This window comes from Pantherophis guttatus, chromosome 1, assembly GCF_059756535.1.
Source record: "Pantherophis guttatus breed Tessera chromosome 1, ASM5975653v1, whole genome shotgun sequence".
Lineage (NCBI taxonomy): Eukaryota > Metazoa > Chordata > Lepidosauria > Squamata > Colubridae > Pantherophis > Pantherophis guttatus.
In genome coordinates, this window is record NC_142063.1 from 74,605,790 (window position 1) to 74,622,713 (window position 16,924).

Genomic DNA, 16,924 nt, shown 5'->3' on the forward strand with positions numbered 1-16,924 from the left:
GGCTGTGTTCTAGTGTTGTGATATCCTGAGTTTTTTGATGTAATGTCGTGAGCAGATGGCTGTGATGCCACATCCCGGGGTTTGGTTTGGCTCCGAGTTTGAGGTCTTGCCATGTGTCCATGGCGTGTGTCAGTTTGCTTTGTGTGGGGATCTGAGGGGGGTGCAGCAGCTGGTGATGCCGCTGTGGTCTGGCTTCTGGATGGTGATTGTATTTCATCTATGGGATGGGTTTGGGTTTGAATCTGGTGAGGATGATTGGTGGTGGTGTCATGTGTTATCTTGGGTCCGGTGTTAATCTTTGTGGCTGGGACTCTTCTGTTGACTAGGGCTAGTTTCCAGATGTCCGGTAGGCGGGAGGTATCGTCACGTTTATTCATGTTATGGGGGTATTTCTCTATTTCGATGGCTTCCATGATTATTCTCTTGTTGAAGTGTTCAATTTTGGAGATTAATTTGGTTCCTTCGAAGTCAATTTCGTGTCCTGTTGTTTTAAAGTGCTGGAAAAGGGAGGAAGTTTTTTCTTCTTTTCTGACTGCGTTCTTGTGTTCTGCAATGCGTGCATTTATTCTCCTATTAGTTTGTCCAATGTATGTGGCTGGGCAGATTTTGCATGGTATTTCATAGACTCCTTGGTTTTCTAGCTGGATCTTGTCTTTGGGGTTTCTTAATATGTTGGCTATTTTTTGGTCAGTGCAGAAGGCTGTCTTGATATTGTGTTTGTGGAGAATTTTGCTGATTTTATCTGTGGTGTCATTGATGTAAGGGAGGAGGGCGATGCCATTGTCCTGTTCTGTGTCTTGGTTCTTGGGGGGTGTCTCCCTTTGGATTAGGTTGGTAATTGTGTTTCTTTAGAATCCGTTAGAGATTAATACGTTTGTGAGAGTGTATAATTCAGTTTTCAGGTGGTCTTTGTCGGCTAGGCATTTGGTTCTGGAGATGAGAGTCTTGGCTATGGAGTTGATCTGTGCAGGGTGGTGATGTGATTGTGTGTTTAAGTAGCGATTGGTGTGTGTTTTTTTCCGGTAGATGGTGTGTCCTAGGGAGCCATTGGGTTTTTTGTAGATTAGGACGTCCAGAAAGGGTAGTTGGTTGTTAGCTTCTATTTCCATAGTAAATTGTATTTTGGGGTGTAGGCTGTTGAGATGTGTGAGGAAGTTGTCCAGTTTTTCCTTTCCGTGTGGCCAAATTACGAAAGTGTCATCTACATCTAAGCCAGAGTTTGGGTTTGTGTTCAGATTTATCTAAAGTGTTGGTTTCAAAATGTTCCATGTATAAGTTTGCGATGATAGGTGAGAGGGGTGATCCCATAGGTGCTCCTTCTATCTGTTTGTATCTTTGTCCATTGTGGATGAAGTATGTGTTGGTTAGGCAGTGGTTGGTCAGATCTAGGATGTGCTTGGGGGGGTTGTATTTGTTTTGGATAGCTGTCAAGGCTTCTTTAATAGGTATTTGGGTGAAGCGGGATATGACATCGAAGCTCACGAGTAGGTTGCTGGGTTGCAGGTTTTGTTTCTTTATTGTTTCTATGAAGTGGAATGAGTTTTGTACGTGTGAGGTAATGGATTCTGCGTAGGGCTGAAGTTGTTTGGCAAGAAATTTGGCAAGATTCTGTAGAGGTGAACCTATGGAGCTGACTATGGGTCTGAGTGGTGTTCCTTCTTTGTGTATCTTGGGGCGGCCATAGAGCTTGGGGCATCTGGATGATTTCTCTCTGGGGATGATTCTTTGCTGGATCTCTTCACTGATGGGAGAGGCTTTTATTTTGGATTTGGTGGTTTTTTTCCAGGTAGGTGGTGGGGTCTGTGTTTAGAGGTTTGTAAGCGGGGTCTTGGAGTAGATTGGATAGTTTAGCTTGGTAGTCAGATGTGTTCATCATCACTGTGGCATTACCTTTGTCTGCTGGGAGAATGATTATGTTATTGTCTTTCCTCAAGTTGGTGAGTGCTTTTTGTTCTTCTTTGTGTAAGTTGTTTCTGGGTGGATTGCTGGAGCAGAAGATGGTGACTTCAAGTCTGATTTTATAGGCTTCATCTGGGTTGATTTTGGTTAGGCTAGCTTCAACTACGCATATGATGTTTTCAGTGGGGATGCATTTGGGGGCGACTGCAAAGTTGAATCCTTTGGAAAGGACATTGGTTTCTGCTATGGTGAGGGTCCTGTCTGATATGTTATGTACTGTTTGTTTCATGAGTTGCTGTGGAGGGGGGTTGGGCTTCTGGCGTTTTTCTAGTCTGTGGGGTTTGTTGGTGTGTCTGTCTGTCTTGTGGGAGGTTTCTGTTTCGGCTCTCCAGAGGGCTAGTTGTTTGGATTTGTTCCAGAGTGCTGGATGGATTTTGTTACTGAGTTTGAGGTGTAGAGTGAGTAGGTCCCTGTTGGTTTGGCCTAGTAGGAATCTTTTCCTGTGGAGTTAGTTTCTGATTAGGACTAATTCGGTTCTTTTCAGGATCCTTTCGGTGGCTGAGGTTTTAGAATGGAATTTTATTTGGAAGCATGTGGGGATCACGTTTTTCTCTCGGCAGTTGTGTAGGAATGTGAAGTCACATAAGATGGTATCTCTTCAGACTTCGAGTTTCTTGTAGGTCCTGGTCAGCAGGAAGGTTTCCTTCCTGTAGAGGTAAGATATTTGTTTTCGTAGATTTTCACAGGTAGAGGTATGCAAGTTTTGGTGTATTCGGGTCTTTTCCCGTGTAAGATTGAGAGTATCTTGGCGATGTTTTGAAGGAACCAAATTAATCTCCAAAATGAACACTTCAACAAGAGAATAATCATGGAAGCCACTGAAATAGAGAAACACCCCCATAACATGAATAAACGTGACGATACCTCCCGCCTACCGGACATCTGGAAACTAGCCCTAGTCAACAGAAGAGTCCCAGCCATGAAGATTAACACCGGACCCAAGATAACACATGACACCACCACCAATCATCCTCACCAGATTCAAACCCAAACCCATCCCATAGACGAAATACAATCACCATCCAGAAGCCAGACCACAGCAGCAACACCAGCTGCTGCACCCCCCTCAGATCCCCACACAAAGCAAACTGACACACGCCATGGACACACGGCAAGACCTCAAACTCGGAGCCAAACCAAACCCCGGGATGTGGCATCACAGCCATCTGCTCACGACATTACATCAAAAAACTCAGGATATCACAACACTAGAACACAGCCCATTACCCAGGTTGTTAAAACACAAAAGACTAATGGGCACACATCAAGGACCTCACCCACACAGGATGATACGAAACAGTTGACTAATCTGCAAACATCAACTCCATCAACCAATCAAGATGTAACAACACAGGCAACCAACCCGCTCACAGCAACAAAGCCAGCACCCCATACCTCCCCATCAGTATTTATAGAGAGACGGCAGTTCCAATCACGCTTTCCTCGCACAAGCATGAAACCGAAAACACCAGCCTGAAGATGACGTGTGGGACCTCATCAAAACGTTGCCAAGATACTCTCAATCTTACACGGGAAAAGACCTGAATACACCAAAACTTGCATACCTCTACCCGTGAAAATGTGTGTGTGTGTGTGTGTGTGTTTGTCAGATGGTCACCATTTGCAGTCTCCTGCCAACTTCCTTATTAATTTGGGGAAACTGGAGTCTGGCAACACAGCCTTCTTTAACAGAATAAAAAGGGGATGTATATTATCACCCATAGAGTGAGGAATAACCCTAGCTTTGGCAATCTATGGGTAACAGCTCATTTACTTGACTTAGATTTTGCGGATGACATCGGGATGCTTGCAAGAAATGACCATCAATTTAGATAATGTGGTATTAAACAAAATCAAGGAAAATGAATCCATGGTCACAAATGGTCATAAGTCACAGTTTTTCAGTGCCATTGTAACTTTGAATGGTCACTAAACCACTGTTATAAGTCGAGGATTACCTGTATTTTGTTACCACTCCCTCTTTTCTTTACAAGAAGAGGGAGGGGGGGAGGGAGGGAGGAGGAAGGAAGGAAGGAAGGAAGGAAGGAAGGAAGGAAGGAAGGAAGGAAGGAAGGAAGGAAGGAAGGAAATACACGTATCTAAATTCTTGTATGATTCTTGGTGTGTGGTGGTTTTATGCCTGTGAAAGAGGATATGAAGAAAACTATTAAATATTTATTTATTTACACAATTTATAGGCTGCCTGATTTCCAATGACAATAGTTGGCTTACAATTAAAAATAAAAAATACAAAACACTCACAAAAAAAATCATAAATGCCTTCCCCCAAATAATATATAACTCAAAAAATCTCATTCAGCAGCTACGTTAATATTTACTCTGTCACAGAGTCTATAAGAATAGTCAGGTCATTTACAGCTTCCTGAATATCACCAAGATGGGAGATATCAATCTCTGAGGAGATATCATTCCAGAGGGCAGGTGCTATGACAGAAACAGCACAGTTCCTGGGTCTTGAGCATCACCACTCTACCCAATTACACAGGACAGGCAGAATCAGGTAAAAAGAAGTGTTACATCAAACAACCAGGCCCTCTGCCATGAAAAGCTTATAGGTGATAACCAGGACCTTGAATTGCACTCAGAAGCCAAATGGTAACTAGTGCAGTTTACAGAGTGATTATGTCACACTGGCATAATGCTAGTGTCACTGCATTCTGGATCAACTGCAGCTTCAGCCTTTCGTGAGGTGACTAGAGTGTGAATGACCATTTGAAGAGTCTTTCGATCCAGAATAGGAAAGTTAACTAAGGGAAGGCAAATGTCAAGAACTATGTTTTGTCTTGTTATGTTTGCCACTGGACAAAATCTGTTCCAGATGGTTTGCTGCAGCAGCTGAATTCCCCTTTGCAACTTTCAGACACAGTGCCAATGGATTTTATTACTGCTCTATCTCTGAAAAAGAAGTACGGTATACTGCCATCCTAGAAGTGGTGGATTTGTTTAAAAAGATAATTCATTTCATTTCTTGCAAGGGCCTCTGATCTGTTCAAAAAACAGTACAACTTTTTTAGAACATGTGTTTAGGTATTGTCTCATCTCATAGATCTCAATTTACCTCCAGATTTTGGAAGGTCCTTTCCCAAATAATAGATGTAAAAATGCATTTGTCATTTATTCAACATCTAGTGATGAACAGATAGGTTGAATGACTGAATCATATGCAAGAACAGCATCCACAGAGTTATGTTAACATCCACAGAGTTATCAACAAGACAATTCGGCTGAGTTAGTTGCCACACACAGATTTTGCCTATAGAAATTTAGTAATCCTTACATTGGCATGTCTTCTTTACAGGTGACTTATAGTTTCTATCCAAATGAAACTCTTGCATCTGACGTTTTTCATAATCCAGACTTCTTGTGGGAGAGGCAAACTATACAGCATCTCTTAAAGAACAGCTAGATTTCGTAAAGGTTACATACAGGTGAGTTGCAGATACAGACAAGAGAAGCCCAAGAGGGTTTTGTTATGGCTCTTTATTAAGTTTTCGATTGTCCAAGGAGCTGGACTCAAAATTTAATGGCTCGTTCCCAGTGGTTCAGTATGTAAATTCCAAGTGATCTTTCATTTCAAATTGCCTGCATTGATGACAATTGATCCCATTTTGTATCAGTTATTGTTTCTGTTGGGAGCATATCCCTGTAGTTTATGCCTGAATTTAACTTCACATCCTGCTGTTCTGTTTGTGGGGATAAGTTTGGAATTTCCAGAATGTGTTACCCCTGTTGTTGGCAATCTCAGACTGATCCGGTGGGGAGGGAGGAATAAGGAGTTTGTTCCCTTCTGTATATGTATGCATGAATGCTTGCTTATTTATTCATTACCTATTCTTTGAGAGGGGGAATATATTTTATTTATGAATTTATAAATTGCTTTAATCTAGGCCTAAATGGAAGCAGCAACTTCAGCCTAAGCAATAATAACAATAAATAACAATAAAATGCCACAATATACAACAAATATACAATTATGGTAAAATAAAATTAATATAAAATTCTGAGGCATCAGAATGAATGAAATCTCAAAGGGCTTTTGTAAAGTCAAGTTTTTATGAGCTCTTAGAAAGTCATAAGAATAGGAACTACTCTTGCCTTGGTGACCATTTGTTTTAGAGGACAGGGTTCCCCAGAGAGAATGCCCCTCTTGGGTCTCCTTCTATAGCAGCACTTGTTAAGTGAGGACATTCAGCGGGCATTCTGTGTCATCTATGGGATGACTTGTCCCATAGATAAGATTGTTCTATAGATAAGGAGTACTGAAGCCAGAAAGAGCTTTACACATAAAGCGCATTGCACTTTGAAAGTATCAGTAAATAGTACAACGCCCATAATATTGCTCAAGTAATTCTACCTGCAAATAAGTTGGCCACTGTATTTGGCACAAATGAAAGCTTTCAAGTTATTTTTAAAGCCCATCACATGTACTGCATGAGTTACCATCACCAGAACATCCTAAGCCAAACTTTAACTGGTTCACCATCTGGTATCTGGTGAACAATTATTGGTCAAGACGAAAAGGTTTAGTGAGAGATTCCAGATTAGTACCTGGGGTCTGACAGAGAGGTACAGGTAAGGGAGACCCTTGAGGAGATATTTTGTATGAAGCTGAAAGAAAGTCTGAATAATTAGGAAATATCTTATTTGAAGATAAACTCAATTACTGGAACACAGGGAAATAAAACATTGGAACACTTGTTGTCAAAAACTTTTAATTGGGTACTCAGGTTATAAAGAATGCTGGAATAATGGGTTCATTTGGCTGGAAATGAATGGCAATGCAATATTTAGGCTACAACTAGAAAGTCTATGAAATCCTGTGAAAAGTAATTGGGAACATTATCCATGCTGTTAGTTAAAGATTTTATAGATAAGATGAATACTTGTTAGCTAATGCTCTTGGGCTCATCTCATTAGCTTTGGAAAAAATCTCTTACTTTGGACTACTTATTTAATTTCTCAATTAATTAATATATGGAAACTTTTCTTAGGACTAGAGCTTGAATCTTATCAGAAGAACAATGTCTCCAAAAGCTTATTTAAAAAAATAGCACCACCCTCTTGTCCCTCAAATGGAAAATGTCATTTATAGAAAACCTTCCACCTAAATGCTATAAGGAGTCTAAAACTTTTTTGAATTTGGTACAATTATAGAGAAAAGAGGTACTAATATCTTTCATAATTACATGAAAGAGCTAAAGAAGATATGGTGGTTTCCTGAAATAAGGTCTAATCAACTCAAAACACTGATAAAAATGTACAAAAGAAATAATGGGTTTCCGTGCTGAAATAACTCAAATGTAAAGCATGCTACTCAGAAATAATGTAAGAATATCATTTTTAAAGTAGAGCAAGAGCAAGACTCTAGTGCTCTTTATGAAAAAAAAAACACTTTTACATGATCTTTTTCATTGTAATCTTAATCTAGAAATTGGATATGCATACTGTCTAGATTTTTACTGTGCTTCAAAATTAAATCCCAGCATATTTGTAGTTAGTTTTCTATATTTAACATGTCATAAAACATCTTTTTGGGAATATACTGCGATACAGATAATAATTTTTCCTTATCTACATCTCAAGTTAATGACCTTAAACCATTTAGTGTGGAACATCTTGCTGGAAGATGTAAAGAGATAAATGTTTTTTTTAAAAAATCTGGCAATATTATTTTTAATTATTTATGTAAAAGTTTTACGGCTGCCCATCTTATGAGACATGACTCAAGCCATTTAACAGTTATAATAAAAACAGAAAAATAAAACAATCCAACAAACAAGAAATATTGTTGCCAAACCAACAATATCTATTCAACTATATAGTTTCCAGGCTTCAACCTTGCTATCTCAGTGCCTGGGGGAAAAGCCAGCTCTTAACAGCTTTCTCTAAAACTAAGAGGTTTTAGGAAAACCTTAGAGAAAAAGATCTATAAGTCTACATACAAGAGAAAAAATATCTTTTTTAAAATAGATAATTTAAAATTATAAATTGCTAGGCTGGGGCAGTAGAGGTGATGCAAGAGATTTATACACATCATGTAAGATATGGTCAAGAGGATTTCTTATTAACAAGATGGATTTGACACATACTATATTTGTGGTTCTTAAAACTGGAAGAGAGCTGATGATTTTGGAACGGCTACTGATTCTAAAGAGCTGGAGTTGATATGATGGAGTCATAGTGACTTGTGTACCGATTATTTTCCACAATGAGCGTCAAGATTTAACACCTCTGCAAATCATAGCGATAGTATCTTCATATAGAGGAAAATACTAACTGGTCTTCCACAGTCTGATTATGTGATAAGGGAAAGTTTGTCTGCAAACTGGGTGGAACAGCCAAAGTAATAATTACCTGGATCTGAATTGTACGGTAGAAAATATTCACAAGGTTTTATGAAGTGGTAGAGAAGTTTTAAAAACTTGCCATGATTCAGAGTCAGCAGGGAAATATATATAGTTATTGTGCTGTAGGGTATTGTGGAGTTCTAGTGCACAAAGCCCGCAGGAATGTGATTTGGATACTTTGAAATTATAAGAACACCAGTCAGTTAACATCTTGGCAAACAAAACCAAAACCGAAGTATCATGTATGTTAAGAAGCATTACCAGAGAGGGGTGTAAGAGTTCTCTGTCCAAACCAGCACTTTGGCTCTGGAAACCATCTTAGATGAGAGAACAGAGGCTAAATTTTCACATCTGAAACTTAAATTGAATTTGATTCTCTTGCACATGTTTAGACTTCTGGATTGAAAATAAAGAACATCTCTTCTTAATGTCTGATTACTATTGTATTAGAGTATTCAGAAATATTATTTCAAATGCTTTTTAGAATTAGATAGCTCTCCCAGAAATGGAAGAAGCACTGGAGAAGACAAAAGTGGATTGCTAGATTAATGTCATGGTTAAAAATGGAAATGGCTTGGAAAATGTTGCAACTGAATCTTGAGGTAAAGCCTTTGGAAAGCCTTGAGCATGATGTAAGTACTGATTGTGACGTTACTAAATTTATTACTGGTGCAGCTGCCTAGGAGATTAAGGAAGCTCTCTAAAAATCAAAGAACAGTTTCTCTGGCTTGCTTAACCTAGCTTTTGGATGTAATACCTGAAAAGGGTAGTTCAACCTGTGGGCTATTGGGAATAATAATTTAAGTACTATAAATTATATATATATCAGAGAATAAATGTGATTATCTGATTCTGCATTAAATTCAATAAAATAACCCAGAAATATTTGTTGATATTTAATACATAATTTTTTAAAAAAATTAAATAGTATATTTATTAATAGAAGCAAAAAAGAAAAAAAGCAATTTGAAAGGTAAATGTACCATCATTAATATAACTAACCAATCAAAACTTTCTTTAAGGAAAAAAGCACATTTACCTAGATGTCAGTTCAGCAGCCTTTTATTAACTTTGTGTTTACAGTACTGGGTATTTTAAAACATTTCCTAACAAAGCATATATCCTTTTATTAATTCCTTCAAAATGCTACATTAAATCCGTCTTTCACCAGTAATCCTTTGATTCCACCTTTTTGTAGAAAGAATACTGCTTTGAAAAAAATAAATTAAAAAACTGAAAATTTACAAATTTCTCTCCTATTTCACCTTTATCTTTGATATTATTTTTAGCATTGTAAATATTGCATTTTACTTTGGGTATATGTTTTTTATTTCTTTATTTATTTATACAAATATTTGAGTGCTGCTGCATTCTAGAGACTCTAAGCAGTTTGTAATTATTATAAAATCAATGAATAAAATCTCCAAACCCAACAAAACAACAAGCCTAAGCTAACCAACATTTCAGTTTAAATAATAAAGACAGTTTTGTGGCATCTTTAAGCCTAATCATTTTAGGCTTTTTTTTTTATTATAAGTATATTATAAGAGGTTTGTTGATAGTAAGAGCATCATTCCCTTACTCCTGCAATTTTGAATAAATCTAAAATTATATAACTGGAGCAAACTATCACAAAAATAATTTGATCTGAGGATCTCTAAATACATAAAAATTCCATCTGTTTTATTTTCCATGGACACTTCCACACTCTAATGTACAGAAATGTGAATAGTGGCATCATCATTTAACAGGTATTCCATCTACCCCCACCCAACAGGACAACATCAGTCTAGCTAACTTTAAGTGATTTCCTTACTCAATATGTAATACAATTGCAATACATAATTTAATTTTATAGAAACCATTAAACAACAAATGATAGATGTACTAAAGGGACATAATTTTGTCAGAATATATATTATTAAGCATCTAGAATTGTAATATACATAAGAAATATTTGTTTATGGACCATGCCAAATATCTCAAATGAAAAGAGCAGTTGATCACCATACCATAAATATTTCTAAACAATAATATTCTGGTATGAGAGCAGAGTTTGCAAAAATAAAGTGAACAATACCAACCAAATTAAGACCACAAATAGGAAGATGAGCAACTTGCCACAAGGATAACAGTGAGTCCTGTTTTTGATGCCCTAAGACATACTCTAATCTTCCCAATCATCTCTAAATTTGAGGGTGATAAATTTTAAATTTATTACTTTTTAAGAGATACTAACTCTACACTCACATACAAGGTGGCCATAAAGTTATACAATTATGCAAAACATTTAATTACATATGTTGGCTTATTGACTCATTGTCCCTGTCCCCCACCCAATAACAAATTGTCATATTAAATTGTTGTTGTTATTCAGTTGCTCAATTGTGTCCGATTCTTTGTGACTCCATGGACCATAGCATGCCTGTCCTCCACTGTTTCTCAGAGTTTGTCCAAATTCATGTTCATTACATCTGTATTAAATTGCCCTTTTCTTTTACTGTATAGGCTGGTAAAAGATTATAATAAGATGTTTGATTTTATTTGCCTTAAGGATTTGCAATATTTTCTACCCTGAAAATCACTACCAAAGAAAGATCTCCATGTCTGAAGATAAACAGGAACACTGCAAAGTAGCCTAGAGACAAAATACAAACTTCTTTGTGTAGTCAAGTAAAATAAATTCTATGTTTCTCAGTTGTTTAATAAAGGTATTTTTATTTCTTTAAGAAACAGAATATTCATATTACATCAAATACACAAGTTCTGAAGCACTATATATATATATAAAAACTCAATATTAGTGTTTGAGAAATATTAATGGTTTAAAATAGGAAAATGAACTATCTCACCTCTGGTGTGACATCTCTTGGTGCAAATCCTGTTCCTCCAGTTGTTAAAATCAAGTTGAGTTCTTTTTCATCACACCAGTCTATCAGTGTCTCCTGAAAAATGCAAAACAAAATTAGCAGCTGTTCTTTGTTCATAGAGTTTTATTTATTGGTTTAATTAATTTAGAAAATATATTTGCCATCCATCTCATATCCAACAACTCTGGGCAACAGAGTTTTGCAAAGCTCTCAGGCAGCATGGTGCCATGACTCTTTAAAATTATATTAGTTTGTGTGACACCTTTCTAAGAATGATACTGATAGTTGCAAAATGAGCTGAGTGTACATGTTATTTTTACCAGCAGCTATCCAAATGCTATATTTTGGTGCTATATTTTCTTCCTGGTTCAGAAATGCCCGTCCCTAGCTGCATCATGTCGGCAGTGTACCATATACAGCATGTGATTCTTCCATCCTGCCTTTCCCAGATGTTAAAGTTTCAGAGTTACTGGATTCTCTATCTACCTCCCTTTCAACCTATATGGCCATGAAGAGATACCGATACCACATACCAAGTTGTAGGGGCCTGGTGGATCAGCAGACTGAAAGCATTGTGATTAACACCAGCTGTCTGCAATTACTGTAAGTTCGAATCTCACCAGGCTCAAGGTTGACTCAGCCTTCCATCCTTTCTAAGGTAGGTAAATTGAGGACCCAGTTTGTGGGGGCAATAAGCTGACTTTGTATAAATATACAAAAAGTATGAAGGCTATTGCTTAACACATTGTAAGCCGCCCTGAGTCTCCAGAGAAGGGCGGCATATAAATCAAAATTTAAAAAAAAAAAGTTCTCCCATAGATGACCTGTTAGAGTTATCACATTGGTTAATTCTGGCCTTGAGTGCATACGCTAAGGAGATTCAATTTTGCCAACATTGAGAAAATACAAGTTTCTCAATTCCCACCCTAAATAAAATCTCCAGAATAAATAGCAATCAGAATTTATCTCTGTTTATTTATCTCCTTTTTATAGAAGCAATAGGAACCAGGATTTATGTCTCCTTAGTTAATTTTATCTTCTCATTAGCACTGTAACACAAACAATGCAATATCTTGTAACTTTTTGCAACAATTGTATCAAAAGCCATCTATGTGAAATTTTAGCAAGCTGGAAGGGGCTGCAATTCACTATTGTCATCTGAAACAGTCTTCAAAAATAAGATACATATTATACTGAAATATACAATATACAATATATTAAGTGATGGAGCATATAATACAGTTTTGGTTATAAACAACATAAGCAAATATATATTGTTTATGGTTATAAACAATAATTGTATCTTTAAATATGATTATAAATATTACTTTATTGTGTTAAAGGATGTATAGAAGTTATATTCTTCTAAAATTCCAAAAAGAACTTATGAAGTTTGAAAATGTCCTGATAGCAACAGTAAATCCAATACTATCAATCTCCTTTGCCTGTATAAAAGGCGCTATTGCTAAATTCCCCAGAATATATTCCTTAGTTAGCTAGCGGTATGACCCAATGTTTCGCAGATGGGTAAGCAGTTTAACAGCTCTTGGGAATTCATAAGCCAAAGTGATTGAACTAGAGTAATAAATATAGAATTTCTATAGGAATCAAATAAATTAGTTTTGGAGTCAGCTAGGAAAGTAATGCCTCCAATCTGAGTACCAGTGTCATATATTGATTGACCGAATGGATTGTGACCTATCTATCTCACAGAATAAAATTAAGGGACATATTCATGCACAATACCATCCACCTTTAGGAAGAAAGTGAGATATAAACCATATTTCAGAGACATTGAAGAATTTCTGAACAGCAAATTGTAAGTATCTCAGAAAAGATAATACCTTGGGCCAATTTCTAAAAAAAAAAAAAGTATACATGGCAGAATTTTATATTGTGATGGCTTATGGGAATGACCTTGGGAGATAGAGAAAGGAGACACAACCAAGGGGATGGAGAGATAAAAGGCAGCTGAACCCAGACAGGATTGGGGGGGGGGGAAGGGGCTCAAAAGAAACCCTATTTGTAATGATATGGAGGAAAGTCCTTGAGTAATGAGGGGAAGAGATGATGCCAAAATAATGATTAGACAGGATCTCCCAGTGCCTTAAAGGTCAGAGAAATGAACTCAGGAAGGACTGTCCTACTCAATCAAGCTGTTAAAAGTGACAGCAGGAGATTTATACTTTCAGACTTGCAAAATTCAGTTAAAGTAGCCTTATAATAATGTAGAATTAGCTCATCTAGTTGTATTTTGTGTCTGGTATATCTGGGATGGCTGACATTACTTTCTTGGGCTGAAAAGGAGATGTGGGGGAGAGATGTAAGAATTTCAAGTTTCAATTAATATAGCTTTATAATAAAATAGAATTAGCTCATCTACTTGTGTTTTCTGTCAGGTCTATCTTGTTAGGCTGACATATACAGAAGAGGAAAAACAATCAGGAACATCTTACTTTTCTGAAGCTGTAATATAAACCCCAGGTTTTCCTGTAAGTAATAATTCTGCATCAGTAGAATAAGAAGGATTAATAAAAGCACAGAGGAAGGAAGGAATCATGCTATTCCCTCAAAGAGAACTGAGATCAATGGAACAGCTAGTGTTCAGAAGTTGTGGGTTCTCCATCACTGGAGGTTTTTAAGAAGAGACTGGACAGCCATTTATCTGAAATGGTATAGGGTTGTGGTGGCAAACGTATGGCACGCATGCCAGAGGTGGCATGCAGAACCCTCCCTGTGGGCATGCACACTGTCACCCAGCTCAGCTCCATCACATTTCTTAGTCACATTTCTCACTATCGTTTGCAGGGAAACAAAAGTTTGTGGGACTAAAAAAAAATTCACTCAATCAATTCCAACTTCCCGCGAAAGAAAAAGATCTCGCGAAGTTTGAATTGATTGAGTGAATTTTTTCATTTGCGTGTTTCACAATGGGGGAGATGGGGTCCCCTTGTCCTGAAGCCCATTATGATGCGGAGCCACAATGCTACTCTGTGACATCTCAGCTTGTTCTGGCCTCCCGGATGTCGGTTGCTTTTTCCTGCAGAGCTGCCTGTGTTGGGATGCCCTGCCTCCCCACTGGCCAGCTGAGCTTTGGTGTGCTGCTTCTGGGCTCATCAGCCTACAGACGTCAGATTCTCACCACCCAGTACCAATTCAGGGGTTCCTTCCCACCCCCCATGGGGAGGGAAAGAGAGAGAAAGAGAGAGAGAGAGACGGAAAGGGAGGGAAAGAGAGAGAGGGAGGGAAAGAGAGAGGGAAAGAGAGAGGGAGGGAAAGACAGAGGGAAAGAGAGAGGGAGGGAAAGACAGAGAGAAAGAGGGGGGAAGAAGAGAAATAGAGAGAGAGGCAGAGAGGCAGAGAGAAAGTGAGAGAGAGAGAGGCAGAGAGATAGAGAAAGGGAGGGAGGGGAAGAGAGAAAGAGAGAGAAAAAAGAGAGAGAAAGAGATAGAGAGTGGGAGGGAAAGAGAGACAGAGAGAGAAAGAGAGGAAGGGAAAGAGAGAGGGAGAGACGGAGAGCGAGAGAAAGAGAAAGAGAAAGAGAGGGGGAAGAAAGACAGAGAGAGAGGGAGGGAAAGAGAGAGAGAGTAAAACAGAGAGAGAGGGAAAGAGAGAGGGGGAGGGAAAGAGAAATGAAGTTACAAAAGTTTTTCTTTTTTACTGTTGCTAAACGTAATATTTCAAAAGCTGAAAAAAAATGAAGGTGCATAAAAGTGCTTTTCTTAGAACGATTAGCTGAACTCTGCCTTGTTTATCATTATTTTAGGTAGTAAAACCTCAGTATTCAGGTTAAATTGCTGTGTTGGCACTTTGCGATAAATAAATGGGTTTTGGGTTGCAGTTTGGGCACTCTATCTCTAAAAGGCTTACCATCACTGGTATAGGGTGTCCTGCTTCAGCAGGAGGGGGTGGGGGACGACGACAAAAAGACCTCCAAGGTTCCTTTCAACTATGTTGTTCTGTTAATGGCAGTTAGAAAGATGTACTGGTATGAACTCCCTTTAAAGGCAAAAATGTAGGAAGGGAGTTCATATCACTACATCTTTCTATCTCTACCATTATCAAAATAACAGAACTGCATCGTCTCCACTTTTCTTTCTTTGGTGATCCATGACTGTGAAGTTGTTTTAGGGTGCTAAGTTGTTTCCACCTCTGCTACTAATTAGTAAATGTATTATTTTGTTTATATAAAAGCTCGGATTTCATTTTCTTTTTCCAATACTTTACAGAATATTTTTATAAACTCTACCATTTACTATTATCTGTTTCCAACTTTCCCTATCATCTCTGTCCTTGATTAAGGTAGTCCTCCATTTACAACCATTCATTTACTGACCAATCAAAATTACAAGGTCGCTGAACAAAGTGACTTATAACTGCTTTCAGACTTACAACCATTGCAACATCCCCAGCATTGTAATAGTCAAACACTGAAAGATGCTGCTAAGTGCAGCCAGCCCTTTTCTGTCTAGGACGGGAAGTATAAAACATATTGGCCAAATTGTCTTTTGGTGGAGCAATGGAAAAAACAGTTTTAGAAACAATAAAATAAGTAAGATCCTTCCTTGGAATTAGGCATATGCAATTAGCTTATTGTTCCTTACCATCTTTTTCAGATAAATTAATCTGCAAAAACAAATTTCGTGCAAATTGAGAAGGGATTGTCAAATTATTATTAAAAATTAATTGCAAACTTTTTTTTTTATCACAAACTCTAAAATTATTATTGCTGAAATGAATGTGAAAAGGAAGTAATAAAGCCTAAATTCATATTCTTATTATAGGTCAATTAACTGTTTTTTAAAAACAAAAGCAAAAACTAGAACTATTTGCAAAAGAAGTTGTGCATTTCATTGATGCAGTAATATAAAACAGATTATGATCAGGTATTCTGGAAATGGCCACTCCTTACATTAAAAATACATTAAAATACGAGATATAGCTTCCCAACAAACAGGAAGCAGAAGGTGAAGCTAAGCAGAATCACATCAGATACCTGTACAATTAGCACAGCCCTCCCCCCCCAAGGCTGTGTGCTCTCTCCTCTTCTCTTCTCTCTCAATATACCAATGACTGCATCTCTAACGATCCATTTGTTAAACTACTGAAGTTCGCAGATGACACAACAGTGATCAGTCTCATTCGAGACAATGATGAATCCTCATACAGACGGGAGGTTGAACAACTAGCCTCGTGGTACGACTGGAACAATCTGGAACTGAATATGGTCAAAACCGTAGAAATGGTGGTAGACTTTAGGAGAAACCCTTCCATACTTCCACCTCTTACAATACTAGACAACACAGTATCAACAGTAGAGACCTTCAAATTTCTAGGTTCTACCATATTGCAAGATCTAAAATAGACACCTAACATCAAAAACGTCATCAAAAAAGCACAACAAAGAATGTTCTTTCTGCGCCAACTCAGAAAGCTCAAACTGCCCAAGGAGCTGCTAATACAGTGCTACAGAAGAATTATTGAGTCTGTCATCTGCATCTCTATAACTGTCTGGTTTGGTTCTGCAACCCAACAAGACAGACACAGACTTCAGAGGATAATTAGAACTGCAGAAAAAAAAATTGCTACCACCTGCCTTCCATTGAGGACTTGTATACTGCATGAGTCAAAAAAAGGGCTGTGAAAATATTTACAGACCCCTCGCATCCTGAACATAAACTGTTTCAACTCCTACCCTCAAAACGACGCTATAGAGCACTGCACACC

General features: G+C 37.7%; 1 protein-coding gene and 1 long non-coding RNA gene across 18 annotated transcripts in view; one reads left to right on the forward strand and one right to left on the reverse strand.

Moving 5' to 3' along the window:
* GPHN (gephyrin) overlaps nucleotides 1-16,924 on the reverse strand; it is a 243,729-nt gene that overhangs the window by 128,988 nt on the left and 97,817 nt on the right. For all 17 annotated transcript variants that reach the window (XM_034417588.3, XM_034417586.3, XM_034417584.3 and 14 more), the window contains exon 4: nucleotides 11,180-11,272. In XM_034417588.3, the coding sequence (XP_034273479.1) occupies nucleotides 11,180-11,272 (93 nt within the window). The remainder of the gene's footprint in view (nucleotides 1-11,179; nucleotides 11,273-16,924) is intronic.
* LOC117665558 (uncharacterized) lies at nucleotides 5,319-8,959 on the forward strand. Its single transcript, XR_004591398.3, has 2 exons — nucleotides 5,319-5,408; nucleotides 8,812-8,959. It is a non-coding gene; the product is annotated as an uncharacterized LOC117665558 (long non-coding RNA).